Source organism: Pelmatolapia mariae, linkage group LG12 (assembly GCF_036321145.2).
Source record: "Pelmatolapia mariae isolate MD_Pm_ZW linkage group LG12, Pm_UMD_F_2, whole genome shotgun sequence".
NCBI lineage: Eukaryota > Metazoa > Chordata > Actinopteri > Cichliformes > Cichlidae > Pelmatolapia > Pelmatolapia mariae.
The window spans coordinates 36,918,498-36,937,171 of NC_086237.1; the positions used below are offsets into that span (position 1 = coordinate 36,918,498).

Genomic DNA, 18,674 nt, shown 5'->3' on the forward strand with positions numbered 1-18,674 from the left:
CACCATATTGGATTGCAATACCCTACAACGGATAGTGAGAGCAGCTCATAAGATCATTGGAGCCCTTCTTCCCTCCATTACAGACACTTATAGCACCTGCTCCATCCGCAAAGCCACCAGCATTGTGGAGGACCCCACACACTCCTCGCACACATTCTCCACCCTGCTGCCTTCTGGAAAGAGGTACCGGAGCATCCGGGCCCTCACTGCCAGACTGCAGAACAGTTTCTTCCCCCAAGCCGTCAGATTCCTGAACACTCAGTGACTGGAATGACACACACGCACACCTTCATACATGTCCCTACCAAGCACTTATCTGCAGAATCTCTCTCTCTCTCTCTCTCTCTCTCTCTCTCTCACACACACACACACACACACACACACACACCTTCAGACACCAAGTTACTTTTTGCACGATGCTCAGTATTTTTCCACATTTCCATTGCACTGTCTTGTCTTGTTTGTTTTGTTTTTGTTTTTTTTTGGGGGGGGGGGGGCTTTTTGCAATTTTTGCACATTGCACTTTACGTAGTCCTGTGTTGATTGTCTGTTATATGTCATATGTAGCACCAGGGTGTCAGAGGAACGTTGTCTTGTTTCACTCTGTACTGTACCACAGTACATGGTTGAAACAACAATAAAAAGCCACTTGACTTGATTTGAACAATGATCAATATATACCCCAACATATTAAACATAAATATGTACCAGTTACATAACTCATATGTGGTTTTAGTGAGGGTCAATTATGCTCAATTGCTCAATACTGGCATATTGAATATAAATAAAATAAATTAAAATCGATATGTTTAAGTTAACTAGTATGTGGAGGTGAAAATGACACGCTAGAGCGACTAATCTTAGTGAATGTCTGCCTTACAAAATGTATGATTTAATAAAGAGAGTGGCTAAAAATAAATAAGTGACTGACAAACACAGAGTCTTAAAAAGTAAAAGAAAGTATTCCTCTGTATTTGAATTGAAAACAATGAATGTTAATGTGAAAATGTGCTAAATTCTAATTGAAGTAGAATTACATAAAATGAAACATGAAGTGAATTTTATCCATATGTGACTGAATATTCAATTCAATTCAATTCAATTTTATTTATATAGCGCCAAATCACAACAAAAGTCGCCTCAAGGCGCTTTATATTGTACAGTAGATAGCACAATATTAAATACAGAGAAAAACCCAACAATCATATCATATGACCCCCTATGAGCAAGCACTTTGGCGACAGTGGGAAGGAAAAACTCCCTTTTAACAGGAAGAAACCTCCGGCAGAACCAGGCTCAGGGAGGGGCGGCCATCTGCTGCGACCGGTTGGGGTGAAAGAAGGAAAACAGGATAAAGACATGCTGTGGAAGAGAGACAGAGATTAATAACAGATATGATTCGATGCAGAGAGGTCTATTAACACATAGTGAGTGAGAAGGTGAAAAGGAAAAACTCGATGCATCATGGGAATCCCCGGCAGCCTACATCTATTGCAGCATAACTAAGGGAGGATTCAGGGTCACCTGGTCCAGCCCTAACTATATGCTTTAGCAAAAAGGAAAGTTTTAAGCCTAATCTTGAAAGTAGAGATAGTGTCTGTCTCCCAAATCCAAACTGGAAGCTGGTTCCACAGAAGAGGGGCCTGAAAACTGAAGGCTCTCCCTCCCATTCTACTTTTACATACCCTAGGGACAACAAGTAGGCCTGCAGAGCGAGAGCGAAGTGCTCTAATAGGGTGATATGGTACTACAAGGTCATTAAGATAAGATGGGGCCTGATTATTTAAGACCTTGTAAGTGAGGAGCAGGATTTTGAATTCAATTCTGGATTTAACAGGAAGCCAATGAAGGGAAGCCAAAAGAGGAGAAATATGCTCTCTCTTCCTAGTCCCTGTCAGTACTCTTGCTGCAGCATTTTGGATTAACTGAAGACTTTTCAGCGAGTTTTTAGGACATCCTGATAATAAAGAATTACAGTAGTCCAGCCTGGAAGTAATGAAGGCATGAACTAGTTTTTCAGCATCACTCTGAGACAGGATATTTCTAATTTTAGAGATGTTGCGCAAATGGAAGAAAGCAGTCTTACATATTTGTTTAATATGTGCGTTGAAGGACATGTCCTGGTCAAGAATGACTCCAAGGTTCCTCACAGCATTACTGGAGGCCAAGGTAATGCCATCCAGAGTAAGAATCTGGTTAGATACCATATTTCTAAGATTTTCAGGGCCGAGTACAATAACCTCAGTTTTATCTGAATTAAGAAGCAGAAAGTTAGCGGCCATCCAGGTCTTTATGTCTTTAAGACATTCCTGCAGTTTAACTAATTGGTGTGTGTTACCTGGCTTCATGGATAGATAGAGCTGCGTATCATCTGCATAGCAGTGAAAATTTATGCTATGTCTTCTAATGATGCTGCCTAGGGGAAGCATGTATAATGTAAATAGAATTGGTCCTAGCACTGAACCCTGAGGAACACCATAATAGACCTTAGTGTGTGAAGAGGACTCTTCATTTACTTGAACAAATTGGAGTCTATTAGATAGATATGATACAAACCACTGCAGCGCAGTACCTGAAATACCTACAGCATGTTCTAATCGCTCTAGTAGAATATTATGGTTGACAGTATCGAACACTGCACTAAGGTCTAGCAGGACAAGCACAGAGATGAGTCCACTGTCAGAGGCCATAAGAAGATCATTTGTAACCTTCACTAAAGCTGTTTCTGTGCTGTGATGAGCTCTGAAACCTGACTGAAACTCTTCAAATAAGCCATTCCTCTGCAGATGATCTGTTAGCTGTTTGACAACTACTCTTTCAAGGATTTTTGATATGAAAGGAAGGTTGGAGATTGGCCTATAATTAGCTAAGACAGCTGGGTCTAGAGATGCTTTTTAAGTAAGGGTTTAACTACAGCCACCTTGAAGGCCTGTGGTACATAGCCAATTATTAGAGATAGGTTGATCATATTTAAGATTGAAGAATTAATTAATGGCAGGACTTCTTTAAGCAGTGTTGTAGGAATGGGGTCTAAAAGACACGTTGATGGTTTGGAGGAATTAATTATTGAAGTTAACTCAGAAAGATCGATTGGAGAAAAAGAGTCTAACTTAACATCAATGGTACTAAAAGTAGCTGTAGATAATATTACATCTGTGGGATGATTATTGGTAATTTTTTCTCTAATGATAAAAATTTTATTTCTGAAGAAGTTCATGAAGTCATTACTAGTTAAAGTTAAAGGGATAGTTGGCTCAGTAGAGCTCTGACTTTTTGTCAGCCTGGCTACAGTGCTGAAGAGAAACCTGGGGTTGTTCTTATTTTCTTCAATCAGTGACGAATAGTAAGATGTTCTGGCTTTGCGGAGGGCTTTCTTATAAAGCAGCAAACTATTTCTCCAGGCTAAATGATGATCCTCTAAATTTGTGACACGCCATTTCCTCTCCAGCTTACGAGTTATCTGCTTTAGGCTACGTGTTTGAGAATTATACCACGGAGTCAGGGACTTCGGATTTGAGGCCTTAGTTTTCACTGGAGCTACAGTATCCAGAGTCGTACGTAGTGAGGAGGTATAATTATTAACAAGATAATCGACCTCTGTTGGAGTAGCGTTCAGATAGCTGCCCTGCTCTATGTTGGTACAGGGCATTGAAGATGATAACAGTGGGTGGATTATATTCTTAAACTTAGTTACAGCACTTTCAGAAAGACATCTACTTTGATAAAGTCTACTCTCCACTGCTGTGTAATCAATCATTGTAAATGTAAATGTTATCAGGAAATGATCAGACAGCAGAGGGTTTTCAGGAAACACTGTTAAATGTTCAGTTTCTATGCCATATGTTAAAACAAGATCTAGAGTGTGATTAAAGTGGTGGGTGGGTTCTTTTACATTTTGAGAGAAGCCAATTGAGTCTAACAACAGATTAAATGCCATGTTGAGGCTGTCATTTTTAGCATCTACATGGATGTTAAAATCACCCACAATAATTATTTTATCTGAGCTGAGCACTAAATCAGATAAAAAGTCTGAGAAATCAGAGAGAAACTCTGTGTAAGGCCCAGGTGGACGATAGATGATAACAAGTAAGACTGGTTTCTGAGTTTTACAGCTGGGTTGGACAAGGCTAAGCATCAGGCTTTCAAATGAATTAAAAGTCTGTCTTGGTCTTTCGTTAATTAATAGACTGGTGTGAAAAATTGCTGCCACACCGCCCCCTCGGCCTGTGCTTCGAGGTTTCTGGTAGTTAGAATGACTCGGGGGTGTTGATTCATTTAAACTAACATAATCATCCGGCTGCAACCAGGTTTCTGTAAGGCAGAGTAAATCGATTTGTTGGTCAATTATTAAGTCATGTACTAACAGAGACTTGGAGGAGAGAGACCTAATATTTAATAATTCCACATTTCACTGTTTTACTCTTTGGTTCAGATGTGGATTCTGTATTCTTCTTTCTTTTTGATTTTTTATGTTTAAGTTTTTTATTGCTGGTTTTTGGTTTGTTTTTTGTCTTTTTGGGAGCTGACACAGTCTCAATGGAGATGGGTTTTTGGGGGGGTAGCAGGAGGAGAGAAGCTGCAGAGAGGCGTGTAAGACTGCAACTCTGCTTCCTGGTCCCAACTCTGGATAGTCATATTTTGGGGGGTTTAATAAATTGGTCCATATTTCTAGAAATGAGAGCTGCTCCATCCAAAGTGGGATGGATGCCGTCTCTCCTAACAAGACCAGGTTTCCTCCAGAAGGTTTGCCAATTATCTATGAAGCCCACATTGTTTCTGGGACACCACTCAGACAGCCAGCAATTTAAGGAGAACATGCGGCTAAACATGTCACTCCTGGTCTGATTGGGGAGGGGACCAGAGAAAACTACAGAGTCCGACATTGTTTTGGCAAAGTTACACACCGATTCAATATTGATTTTAGTGACCTCCGATTGGCGTAACCGGGTGTCATTACTGCCGACGTGAATTATGATCTTACTGTATTTACGTTTACCCTTAGCCAGCAGTTTTAAATTTCCTTCAATGTCGCCTGCTCTGGCCCCTGGAAGACAATTGACTATGGTTGCCGGTGTCTCTAGCTTCACATGTCTGAGAACAGAATCACCAATTACCAGAGTTTGACCCCCGGCGGGTGTGTCGCCGAGTGGGGAAAACCGGTTAGACACATGAACAGGTTGGTGGTGTACCTGGGGCTTCTGTTTAAGACTATGCTTCCTCCTCACCGTCACCCAACCGCCCTCGTTCCCCAGCTGCTTGGGGTCTGCCGGGGGAGAGCTAGCGGGGCCTACGCTATCGTCGGCTGCACCAGCTACAGGGGCCTGGCTAGCTACGGGTGAATGAAGGGTGCGAAGCCGAGTCTCCAATTCAGTAATCCTGGCCTCCAGAGCTGCAAATATGCTACATTTGTTACAGGTATCATTATTGCTAAAGGAGGCCGAGGAGTAACTAAACATCTGACACAATGAGCAGGAAAGTGCAACAGGGACAGGTGAAGTAGCCATGGTGCTAACGAGTCGGCTACGAGCTAAGCTAAGCTAGCGAAACAGTAAAGAGACAGTGAGTGAATACTTTGGCTATAAATTAGGTAGTGAGCACACAGAAAGGGTGATTCAGATGAAGCACGTTAAGATTATACTATGAAAAAGGGATGTATCAAAAGATTTCAATTAAATTGCTAAGCAGAAAAGCTACTCAGAAACACCACTGTGTTTGAGCAGGAACAGGTGATACTCTACCACAAAGCGAGCGAAACACCAAGTGACAGCGCCACCCACAGACCAAGCCAGCAGAAAGCTGAATATGAATTCTCCATGTTAAAAAAAGAAATTGTACTAAAGGGATTTTAAAGTTTAAAAGTTTGAACTATGTGTTAAATCTTCTAAGTCACATAGACATAAGGTCTGGGTGGACACTGGATGACCAAAGTGTAAAGATGTGACGGCCAGTTTAAGAGGATGGAGAAAGGGTGAGCAGGTATAAAGAGATTCAGGGCTCTTTGCTTTTGTCTCCTTTGAGCTGAGCAGTTCAGAAGATTGGATCCAAGAGGTTCCCCCTTGAAGTTTCCAGCAGGGATGTGAGAGGGGAGAGCGCAGCCCAACCTGCCAACCTGTGAAGTGATTTAGTCATTTTTGGCTTTTCATCTTCTCATTTTTGCCGTGTTAGATGGTTCATTCAGAAGGATGTTTATGTACATCGTATTTCCACTGAATGCCCAGCTGCTTTCCTGTTGGTTTATTATCATCAACTCGGAATTCGGGGGTAAGTGCGTCTTTGGATCCAGCTGTGCTCAGCCTTTCTCCAACATCTCTTCACCAATGAACAAAATCAGCTCAGAGTAGGTTAGTTAGATACATATATTTGTTGTTTTGTGATTTCTACTATTTGATTTTCCTGTTGCTTTGCTCCTGCTAAACTGCTTTGATAACAAATTCTAAACTGTGGACATTCACTTTTTAACCATTTGTGAAACAATAAAAAGGTATGACTCTGAGTATTAATCTATATTAGTCCAAATAGTTCTTACTTGGAGCTTGCTGTCCACCCTTCTAAAAGAATCCCAGTTTAGCATGTGCCATGATGGAGAGCTGCCATACAAGTGTGTAACCCTCCACACGACTCAGACCACACAGTGTTCTTGTTGTGGGTTTTTTTTAATTGAGCTTGCACAGTGTTTTCGGTTTGCCACCAGCGTTCTGTTTAACTGTTCAGCTTTCCAGCTAACTCCGCTCTCCCGACAGCAGCATCCGGCGTCACTGAAAAGGAGACCTGATTACTACAAATGAGCTACAGGTGTCCCATCAGCCTCCCTGGCACTGCCCCTTGAGCCTGCTGCACCACTCCTCCCCTGCAGCAGAGCCAAAGATCACACCTCCGCCACAAGGTGTGACTGATACAATTTGACCTGCAAGGTTACTTCTTTGTATCAGAGCAAGCAGGAAAGACACCTGGACATCGAGGCAGTCAGCCTGGGCGAGTCCCCTCACCCACATCGGCTCCAGAAGAACTCTGCATTGTCTACTGGGTGAGACCCATAGGATCTGAGCTTAGGACTTTTTAATGCGAGCTGAAATAGACTTCCTGTGTAGGGGTTCTGTGGGCCCTGCAGACCAACACTGTACAATTTAAAAGTAATCAAACTGACCAAGACTGCTATTTGTCTTTAAAATATAATTTAAAGTGGACCTAAATTCCCCCATAAAGATGAGCTGTGACAATTTCAAACTTTTCTCCAGATCATTATGGGAACGAGCCGGTGGGTTTTGTTCACTGTTTCTGTAACAGAATCCAGATGAATGAGTTCTTTTTTCTAAATTTCACATTCCATTGGTTTGTGATCAGCTGTACAAATGGAAAACTAACTGCATCGACTCTTTTCTGGGAACTGCTATTTTTTGGCCATTCTCTATTAGCTGTATTTTTGGGGAATTTCAGGTTGCTGCCAGCAGTCATCCAGTCTGCATAACTCATTTGTAACATTTCCAAGAAGACCAGATAGTGCTTGATAAAAGCTTGCATCTGTTTCTTTGTCTTGTTCAGACAAAGAATTATGGCATTTTATGGCAAGGAAATGAAAGAAAATTTAATGTCCTGAATATAATCCAAACTTTAGCCATTCGAACCAAAACTCCCTACATGTATCGATAGTCTTAGATCTGTTTGGAGAAATTTGTTTTTGTTGGATTGCATCTACCAGTTGAAGTGATCTGATTGTGGTTTCTGGCATCAAGTCCATCTACCTGTGAAAAAATATTTAAATGGCCTGTATTTATATAGCGCTTTACTAGTCCCTAAGGACCCCAAAGCGCTTTACACATCCAGTCATCCACCCATTCACACACTGGTGATGGCAAGCTACGTTGTAGCCACAGCCACCCTGGGGCGCACTGACAGAGGCGAGGCTGCCGGACACTGGCGCCACCGGGCCCTCTGACCACCACCAGTAGGCAACGGGTGAAGTGTCTTGCCCAAGGACACAACGACCGAGACTGTCCAAGCCGGGGATCGAACCGGCAATCTTCCGATTACAAGGCGAACTCCCAACTCTTGAGCCACGAACGCCCCGCGTTTTTAGAAAAGACCACTATAGAAAATACATTTTAGCACATTTTTAACAACAACTGTTGACCAAGCTGCTGTACATTTAAGTCAATCAGAAGAGATAAAAACATAGGAAGACATGATAGAATTTAAGAAAAAGAAGCATAAAATGAGAAAATTTGAGTAAGAAATAAGACAAATAAAAGTAGCACAAACTCATTCTGATTTAAAAGCCAAGGAATAAAAGAGGGTTTTCAGATGGGTAATAATTTATAAAGTAATGCCTTTCTTGATAGCTTACATAAGAGTTGAAGAACATTCCTGGAGATAATGCAAATTCAGAATTTTGTTTAAGCCAGTCTTCATTCCCTACAAATAAGTGAAAGCAACTGGCATCTCTAACATTAGCAAAGACCTTGGAATATATGCCACAAAACATATGGCACCGCAAAGTGAGACTGGTTTCACTCTTCACTCATCACATACGCTTGTTCAGTACTCCTTGGTGGTTAAATAGGAAGCACTTTAAATTATTTTTAAGATGTTGTTGTTTTTTCAGTTGGCAGTGACATGGCTCTGTTTCAGTCCAATTCACCGTCTTTGCCTAAACCCAACCAAATAGATGGATGAAATAACTGAAAGTGTACACAAATGCAGGTTGTTTTTTATGAGTTTTATTTGCCTTTGCAAATGAGTCAAATAACAGTAAAGTCAACGTTTGCATGTTTTCTGATGAAGGCGAATTGTAAACATAGAATATTTATAGAGACATCTCAGTTTCAGCTTTATCAGCTTCCGCCTTATGTGTCATATGCAAGTTAGCACAGGGTCAACATTGCAATGACCCATAACACAAATCTCTCAGCAGTATAAAAACAGTCTCTCTCTCTCTCTCTCCCTCTCCATAGATAGATAGATATGTGCAAAGAAATTGCACATAAGTGTCAGGAGTGAGCTGCAGTAAATATGAGCAGTACAAGACTAAAAAGTGGCAATTAGTGCAGTATTGAGCATACGTTTTTATTTTTTATTTTAACACTGATAAAGTGAGTGAACAGTGCAGAGTGTAGAATGTACTTGAGCAAATGTAGGACAGCTTCTGTGTGCATCCTGTGAAGTGTTAAGCGTTGTGGTTGAGGTGTCGAATGGCTTGGTGGTAAAAACTGTAGTCTTGTAGTCCGAGCAGACAGACTCCTGTAACGTCTGCCAGACGGTAACAAGGAAAACAGCTGGCGTGCTGGGGGGCTGTGGTCCTTAATGATGCTGTGTGCTTTACGGAGGCACTGCTGGAAACAAATGTCCTGAATGTCCTGGAGCCTCATGCCTGTTATGCGCTCTGCTGCCTTCACCCTCTCTGTAGTGATTTCCAGCTGCATTTAGAGCAGCTCCCATACCAGACTGTAATGCAGCCCGTCAGCAAGCTCTCAACTCTACTTAGTCGCTGGCGAGCTTTCCTGATAGCAGTGTCTGTGCGAAGGGTCCAGGAGAGATCCTCGGTGATCTTGACTCCAAGGAATTTAAAGTTGCTGACCCTTTCGACCTTTATACCGTTGAGGTGGATGGGCAGCGGATTATATGTGGATTATACAGCGCTCTCACCTCCTCTCTATAGACCATCTCATAGTCGTTTGTGATGAGGCTGTGGCGGGGGCGTGGTTTGCTGGCCTGCTGCAGAGGAGGGGTGACACAGTGAGCTCTCTGGGCGGCACGGAGGCGGGGAGGGAGCAGGTGTACAGGACTGTTTTAATGAGGGAGATGTGTCTTATGTGTGTCCGCAGTGAGGAGCAGATGATGCTGGGAGAGAGTCGGAGTGGCTGCGTCCGAGGCGGGTGCCAAAAACCGCAGATTATTTCTCAATAAAAGACAGTCTAAGCATTAACCAGTCGTGTGGGCCTGGGTCCTGTGTTACAGAGGCCTATGATGGTTGTCTTCTGCAAACTTGATAATGGTGTTGAACTTATCTTTGGCGACACAGTCATGTGTGAACTCATCTATTGTATCATGGTAGGTCACTGCTGATCCAGATTGTCTTTCACAACTGTCTGGCAAATTTTTAAGAAGACCCAATCAACTTCCTCTTTAGAAAAATCTGGAGCAATCTTCCTGGAATACTGTGTTTATTTGGCCTTCCAATGGCTAATCTGTAGACCACATGTGAAGAGGCCCTCAAGTCTTTAAGGTTGATGTGATCGGGGTTACGAGATAATCAGTTACTGCCTATCTCATAACCCAGATCCAATCATGCCTTTTCAGGTTAGATATTTCAAAAGTCTGACTTACCTTTGTGATGGGAAAAATTCTAGTTTTTTCTCACATTTAGATTTAGGTGCTTAGTATTTCACTGTAGAGTTTTTGTATAGCCTTTTATTTCTTAGGTGAAGGTCAATATGACCTGGTGTAGCCTGCTCAACTATGTTATCTGCTGACTGTATGCAACACACGGGGCCAGCACCAGGTGCTTCCTAGAGAAAGATAGTGGGAAAGAAGTGGGAAAAACAACAGCGCGGGTGCCAAAGAAACTGTTGCAACTGTAAGGTGCAGGAGTTACCCTCTTATAAGCAACATTTAGAGACATGAAATCTACCTTTTCACTGTTTTTTTTTTTTTAATTTACCAGATTTGTTTCTAATACTCAAAAATGCCTAGCACTAACTAATATTGTCACTGCAAATCCAGATAGTTATTTACTACAGTTTAAATAAATGTTTACGACCTGATACTTAATTTCATTTCTCCCTGGGAAAAATACTCCAGTTTTCCTGGATCACTATGTTTACTTAGCCCTGTAAGGAGTAACTGCTAGACCAGATGTGAACATGATTTTGTGAACATGAACAATAATATTTCTGTCTTTATTTATTTAACCTTTTTTTAAACCCTAAAAATATAGCAATATATTTCCGATCTTCTTGATTATATAGGGGAGATGGTCTTTGGTCCTAAAGGTAAGCCCTCTTCCTCTCAACTATGCAAGAGGTAGTGGTTGGAAGCGCATTTTTCCCAGATGGTCCGTGACTTCCCCCACAGTCAGTCATGGGATCCCACAACTTCCAACAACAAATTCCTGTGAAAATCAGAAATAAATCGAGGTGCACACACATAGATTGACTTTATGAGTTGTATTTGTCTTTGCAAAGGGATAAAGCAACAATAACAAAGTTATGGACCAGCCAGATAACTCAGTTTTGTGCTGTGATCACGTGATACATTCAGAAAACAGTGAGCAAAAGATCAGTCATACATCAGCATGTGGTCTGTCTGAAAGATTGCATGGAAAGAGAAAAAGACAGCACCAAGCCTTTCTTTTAGTAAGATTAGCCTTACTGACACGGAGAAACGGAATTTAAAAAATTGAATGACTGTTTAATCAGATCAAGTAGTTGGATGCCAAACCTCACAAAGCAGGAATAAACCTGCAAAAACCAACATTTCTTTAACTAAACCAACGAATGGAAGGAATGCAGAGGAACTACTGAAGAATCTGGATTCGTGGCAATTCTGAAAACTGGTTTATCGTTTTGTAAGGGAGTACTTCTACATTTAATCTTTAATCCTTTAATCTTCTAGCCTATTAGTGTTGGGTGGCATGCCAAATGTACTTGAATACTGATCATAATTTCATAATTTATATTAGTTTTTCAAGAAGCTTTTCCGTTTACAGTAACTGTGAACCAGGTGAGAAAAAATATAATCCTGAATAGCCACTTTATCTAAAACTGCGGTGACAAAAGACACTGATACATGTGATCTAACAGCATAATGACGATCCTGTTCTGGACATACTAAATAGCCCTGTGTCATGCAAAGCTTGATCAATTATTATTGGCTTTGTATAACTGATTGGTGGTTTTGTACTTTATTTCTGTTTTTTTCTAATTCCTTTAAAATATGTTTATATAGCAACACGAATGGAAAACACTATGCATGAATAACATTTTGATCAACAGTAAAACTGTCAAAATCTTAAATAATCTTAAATACAGCAATGTAAACGTTGATAGATACATAGAACCTAAAAATTAAAATTCCTATAATTAATTCACTCAATGTTTTATCTCAGTTCGACTTTTTTAAAATATGTGCACACCAGTCCCAGATATCCAGATGCACTCATTTTTGGCATGTTTTGTAATATCCTGACTGACTGCAGGCTTAGACCGACTAAGGAGCAGGTCCACACTAATTAGTCTCAACTTGGTTCATAACATTTACTGCATATCAGTAAATGACCAATAAATGTTCCCATCACAAGTTAAAAAAAAGAGTGATCTAATAAGTATGAAATGTGTCCACACCCTTCAAAAGGACGCATGATTTTCCTCACAACACACTGTTCTGATTATAGACCTCTCTGAGGCCCTTCTATGTCAGGCTCACATTCTCTGTGGGTGGATTTGTGAGATAAAGCACTTCACATCCAGAGTAAAGTAAGGTCTGTATTGGTCAATGTGGCAAGCAGTGTAACATGCAGTTTTAAGGTTGATGGAAGAACAGTACATAATTGGATTTAGCTTGGATTAAGGCCTTTTTCCACTTCACAGCAGTGTTTTGTCCAAGGAATTGCACTTGTGGCATGAGGAACTTTCCTGTTTACTTGCTGTGGTTTGTCACAGCTGAAAGTTTATAAGGGTGCCAGCTTTCAAACAACATCTATCGAGTCTCCCGTAGTTTGTTTAAATGTGTGCCAGACGTTTAGTGCTCGATTTCCATTTAAAGGCTAATTTGTTTTTTAAAAAAAAGGTACAAAAGAAGCAAATGTTTCTGGAGGTAATGCAGTTCACTTTCTGTTCCGTTCAGTTTTATTTATACAGCACCAAATCACAACAACAGTCCCCTCAAGGTAGCACTGAGGTGTGGAGCTCTGGCATTTCCTGCAAACTCCTTACACTTGTGCAATAAAGTAAGCAATCCACATGCAGTCTGTTAGGATATAATAAATGATTTTACAGCAAAGAAAGGATTCGTGCAGCTTTTAAACCAGGAGAATCAAAGCCAGGCTGTTTTTTATTGATGGTGGTGGAAATAACACCTTCAAAGAACGCTTATCATTTTTTCAAGTGATAAACACTACAGCGACTGGGAATCATGGCACTGAAACAGGATTGGCTGCAATCAGTCTAATAAAAGTAAATGTAAAATAATAAAAAAAATAAAAACATGTTATCAAAAGTTGAGTCCTAATTTTAAAAGAGACAACAACCTACAGAAAGTAAAATTCTTGATGAGTCAAACTCATGTAATACTCTGATAAATATCAGTGGTATTTATTTTGTATTTTTTTCCCATGGGAATAAGCTAAAGATAAAATTACAGTTCCTGGTGAAGCTAAAATTTGCATAAATATTTGATATAAATAAATGTATGAAAATGCATTTATAGTTGTGTTTAAAATCAGTTACTTTAAAACATAATTTCATGGAATGTGAATGTCTTTAAAAAGAGAGGTTTAAAAAATTATTTTCTTACGCTATGTTACGTGAGTTCATGACCTTGAGTTTTTTTCACTTCCGGGAGAAGACTCGGAAAAACAAGAGAGGAGAAAAAGGAGTAATGGGAAAATGGCGTAGACAGAGCAAAGACTCCGGGACTGCGTATGTCGCCAATGTTGAGGTTGTTCAGCGACAACAAACCAACAGACTGTGGACTCTCTGGTGATTATTCGGAGCGTTTGAGTTGGATTTTCCGTATCCATTTGTGCTTGGTGACCACGAGGCAAGTTTGGTTATGTTGGCTAGCCGGAGCTAGGCTAACGCCACGGTCCTTGCTGAAGGAGATACCGCCTGAACGGACGGAAGGAGTTTTTTTGAGAGTCGTCTCGGGAGAGAGTCGTTGACGGAGGACGATTCGCTACTACCGAGGGAACCGGAGATTCGTTGCTAGCTGCTGCGAGCGGAGACGGTTGCTACCGCAACGAGCGAGTGATTCGTCGGATGCGGCCAAGACTTCATGGATACACGGAGGTATCGTTATTAAAAAGAGCTCCAACTAAAGCGCGCCAACCAAAAATAGACTAAGAGTGCACTCAAAATAAAATTAGACAGTTTGAAAAAAGAGAGACTAAAACCTATCCCCCGGGGGTTCTATTTTATTTTCTATATTCGTTCTTCTTCATAAAAAAGGGTTTGAATGTGAGTTTCATGCAAATGTTTAATACATTTTTCTAAAACTGAGATCTTGTGTTGGTTTTATTGCATGGTGTTTTAACATTTAAGTATTCAGATACATAAGCGTTTACAGGTCAAGTGTATTTCCCATAGCCTCCAATTGATTATTTAGATGTGAGAATCATACGATACCCTAGACTGATATTTACTTTTCGAGATGTATCTTTTATCACAGAATGTTTAACCAGGGTTAAGACTTCACCCGAAGGCATAAGGTGGGTTTTATTACACGAGCCGGTGGTAAAAGTGTTACATTTTTGGGGGCTCGTCCGGGATTGATGTATTTTTGTTATGACTGACCTGGTTTTCCTTTATTCAACAAAGAGAGGGAATTAATTTTTAATTTTTTTTGAGATTGCTAAGGTAATTATTTTCATTGCTAATAACAGGGAATTGTCAGGTGTGGTTGCATTTATTGTGAGATCCTTTACTGTTTGAGCTAAAAAAAGAAAAGAAAAATGGAAGCCGTTGAAATTGAAGCTTGGTGCAAAAAGAAGCAGTTAGCTTATGAACATGCAGTTGTCTTGAGTGATGTGGACCCAGATGTCACAGATGCAGTTCTGCTATCAGCTTTGAGTCAGGTCAAAGTATTTGGGAAATCCGAGATAGTTGACCGTTGTCTTGATGTAGCTTCTAAGACACAGTTTGTACTGATAAAGACTTCAACTGACTTGACCAATCAAACCTCACCTGGTGTTGTTGGACTTCCTGGGGAGGCTGGTCCATGGCCAGCTCATGTGCTCACTGCTCCTGCAGATAATGACGGGTTTCAATCTAAGCTAATGTTATTCCTGAAGACTGAAGGTAAAACTCTTACTGATGTTAGTGGCTTACTTCAGCCCTCACCCCTTGACATGAACACTGCCCTGATACATGCCATCAGTTCCTTAGTGGATAAATGTAACACCACATCTGTTGATTCCCAGAGCTATCGTAAGCTGCGCATGTTCTCTGGTGTGAAACCTACGCCCAACGGGGAGGAAGAGTATGATGCCTGGGCAGAGCAGACAACACATCTGCTAGAAGAGTGGCAGTGCAGTGACAATATAAAGAAACAGAGGATAGTGGAAAGTCTGAAAGGTCCAGCTGCTGACATTGTAAGATTCCTAAGAGTGCAGAAGCCCACTGCAACTTCATATGACTACATGCAGGTTTTGGAGACAGCTTTTGGAACAACTGAGAGTGCATCTGATCTTCTGGTGAAGTTTAGACATACATACCAAAATGTTGGCGAAAAACTGTCTACTTACCTGTTGAGGCTGGATAAACTGCTGCACTGTATTTTCAGAAAAGGAGGCGTGGCACTGTCTGACATGAATCGATTACGGATGGAGCAGGTTGTGAGAGGAGCACTGCAACAAGACATGATTGCACTTCGTCTTCGTATGACTCACAAGCTGCGAGAACCCCCCTCTTTCAGTGAGTTGCTAAAAGAAGTAAGGGAGGAAGAGGATATGCTCCAAAGCAGAAACGATATTACGAACCCAGTAATGTCACAGTCTGTAACTCCTGTTTCCAAGTCGGCACCTGAACAAGAAGTCGATCCTGAAGTAGCAAAGCTGAAAAAAGAGATAAGTGTCATGAAAGCTGAGATGCTTAGTCTTAAAGCTGCTACAGTTGCCTCCCATCCAGACACCCAGATCCCACATCTAGAAATCCCTGCCAAGACACCTTACCAAAAAAATGCTACCCCACAAAGGTCTGGCTATCAGGAGGATAAACCCGGAATATTTTGCTATGGATGTGGGGAGGATGGACATTTTAAGAGAGAATGTGAAGGTGAAGAAAACCTACTCAAAGTCAATAAGCGCCTCATTAAACTGACAAAGAAATCGGGAAACTACCGCGGGATCCAGTAGAGGAACGGCCTGGCATCCCGGTGGTTGTAAAGCGTTCCACCAAGTGCAGCAACTTAGATGGAAAAGTGAACGACACTGTACCTGCAGGCTTAGTGGGCCTAGCTCTGTAGTGTCAGTACAGATCGAAGGCATCTACTCTAAAGCCATACTCGATTCTGGTTCTCAAGTAACCCTGCTGTACAGATCCTTCTACGACAGATATTTGACACACCTGCCATTGACGTCTATCGACACTTTGGCGATATGGGGTCTTAGTTCCGCCGAGTACCCTTATGATGGCTATTTGTCACTTAGGCTGGAGTTTTTGGAAGCAGACGTAGGTGTGAGTGAGACCATTGATGCACTTGTGTTGGTATGTCCCGACCCAGTTGTGAGAGGTGAAGCTTCCCTGCTTGTTGGCACAAACACACCCACTGTGAGGCGCTTGCTTAGCCACTGCAGGGAAAAGGGAGGAGAAAACTTTGTGAGATCCATGCACATTCACCCAGTCTTCAGAAAAGTTTTCAGTGAGATCTCAGTTCTACCACCTGATACTGACAATGACCAGAGAGGAACTGTGTGGTTCACTCAAACCAAACCTGTCACCATACGGCCTGGGGGAGTCGCCAAAGTGACTGGGGCACCAAAGTTTCAGGGAGTGCTGAGCACTCAGACAATCCTTGTAGACTCACCTGATGACCCTGCGAATGAGTCACGGTTTCCCGATGGACTTCTGGTGAGACCAGAGTTGCAGACCTCCACTGGTGTGACTGCTAAAAGAATCACTGTTCTAGTTAGAAACATGTCAGCACGGGAAATTACCTTGACCAGAGGGACGCCAATAGCTCATCTGTTTCCAGTCGACGTTGTGTCATCTCCACCTGGAAAGGAAGAGTCTGAAGTTGAGTCACCTGGAAAGTTGAGCTCCTCTTCTTTCAACTTTGGAGACTCACCAGTTCCTAAGGAGTGGAAAGAAAGATTGGTGACAAAAATGATGGAACAGAGTGAGGTTTTCTCTCTGCATGAGTTTGATGTAGGATGCAGTAAGAGCACCCAGCACACTATCAAAACCACAGAGGACAAACCATTTCGTGAGAGGTCTCGTCGGCTGCCGCCAGCAGACGTGGAGGCATTGAGACAGCATCTATCGCAGCTAAAAAACGCTGGTGTTGTCACAGAGTCACGCAGTCCTTATGCCTCACCCATTGTGGTCGTGAGAAAGAAGAATGGGAAAATAAGGATGTGTGTGGATTTCCGGACTCTAAACCGCCGCACTGTCCCAGACCAATACACGGTGCCAAGAATCGAAGATGCTTTGGCCTGTCTCAGTGGAAGCAAGTGGTTTAGTGTGCTTGATCTTCGGAGTGGATATTATCAAGTGCCTATGGCAGACTCCGACAAAGACAAGACAGCATTCATTTGCCCGGCTGGATTCTTCCAATTTGAAAGAATGCCACAGGGAGTGACAGGGGCTCCTGCTACGTTTCAGCGGGTAATGGAACAGACTGTTGGAGACATGAACTTGCTTGAGGTATTGTTTTATCTCGATGATCTCATCGTGTTTGGAGCAACGCTTGAGGAGCATGAGACCAGGTTGCTAAAGGTGCTTGACCGTTTAAGGGACGAAGGACTGAAGTTGTCACTGGATAAGTGCCAGTTTTGTCAGCCATCAGTAACTTATGTTGGACACATTATATCTCAAGATGGGGTATCTACCGATCCAGAGAAGACTGAAGCTGTAACCACATGGCCGAGACCCAACACTGTGACTGCATTACGGTCATTTCTTGGATTCTGTGGGTACTACAGGCGCTTCGTGAAGGATTATTCCAAGGTAGCTCACCCATTGAACCAACTGTTGTCCGGTTACCCCCCAGCTGCAAAGAAGAAAGCACAGGAAAAGCGGGATAGCACTTACCTTAACCCCTCAGAGCCTTTTGGTAGTCGATGGAGTGAAGAATGTGAAGCAGCCTTCGAGGAGCTGAAGCGACGACTTACCCAAGCTCCTGTGTTGGCTTTTGCGAATCCTCAGCTACCTTATGTGCTACATGTAGACGCTAGCCGGGAGGGGCTAGGAGGAGTGTTGTACCAGGATCAAGGTGAAGGATTGAGACCTGTGGCTTTCGTCAGTCGGAGTTTGACTCCTTCAGAGAAGAATTACCCAGCCCATAAATTGGAATTTTTGGCGCTGAAGTGGGCGGTAGTGGACAAACTGCATGACTATCTGTATGGGACCAAGTTTGAGGTGAGGACAGACAACAACCCTCTGACATATGTGCTAACGTCTGCCAAGCTAGACGCGACGGGTCACCGTTGGCTTGCTGCCCTATCTACATATGACTTCAGTCTCAAGTACAGATCAGGAGTCCAAAACATTGATGCCGACGCTCTCTCTCGCCGCCCACATCCAAGTTCAATACACAAGTCAGAGTGGAACGACATTCCTGCATCAGGCGTGAGAGCCATGTGTCAAATGTCTGTGGTGATAAAGCACAGAAATCCACACTCTGGAAGAGCCATTGACCCTTTGGGCACTTCTCCACAAGCTATCCCACAAGCTTATTGCAATCTGGCTTCTTTGAGTGTTAAAAATATGCCCTTTGTGAGTCTTACTGAGTTGTCAACCGCTCAG

The 18,674-nt window shown here is 42.1% G+C and overlaps 1 protein-coding gene across 1 annotated transcript; it reads left to right on the plus strand.

Annotated features, from left to right (window-relative positions):
• Positions 1 to 15,058: 15,058 nt before the first annotated feature.
• LOC134638363 (paraneoplastic antigen Ma1) lies at positions 15,059 to 16,063 on the plus strand. The gene has a single exon (XM_063488870.1). The coding sequence runs from the start codon at positions 15,059 to 15,061 to the stop codon at positions 16,061 to 16,063; it is 1,005 nt and encodes a 334-aa protein (XP_063344940.1).
• The last annotated feature ends 2,611 nt before the right edge of the window (positions 16,064 to 18,674 follow it).

What these genes read in the sequence shown, in the direction of transcription:
- LOC134638363 (XM_063488870.1), top strand. Translation starts at nt 15,059, where the DNA reads ATGAACACTGCCCTGATACATGCCATCAGTTCCTTAGTGGATAAATGT.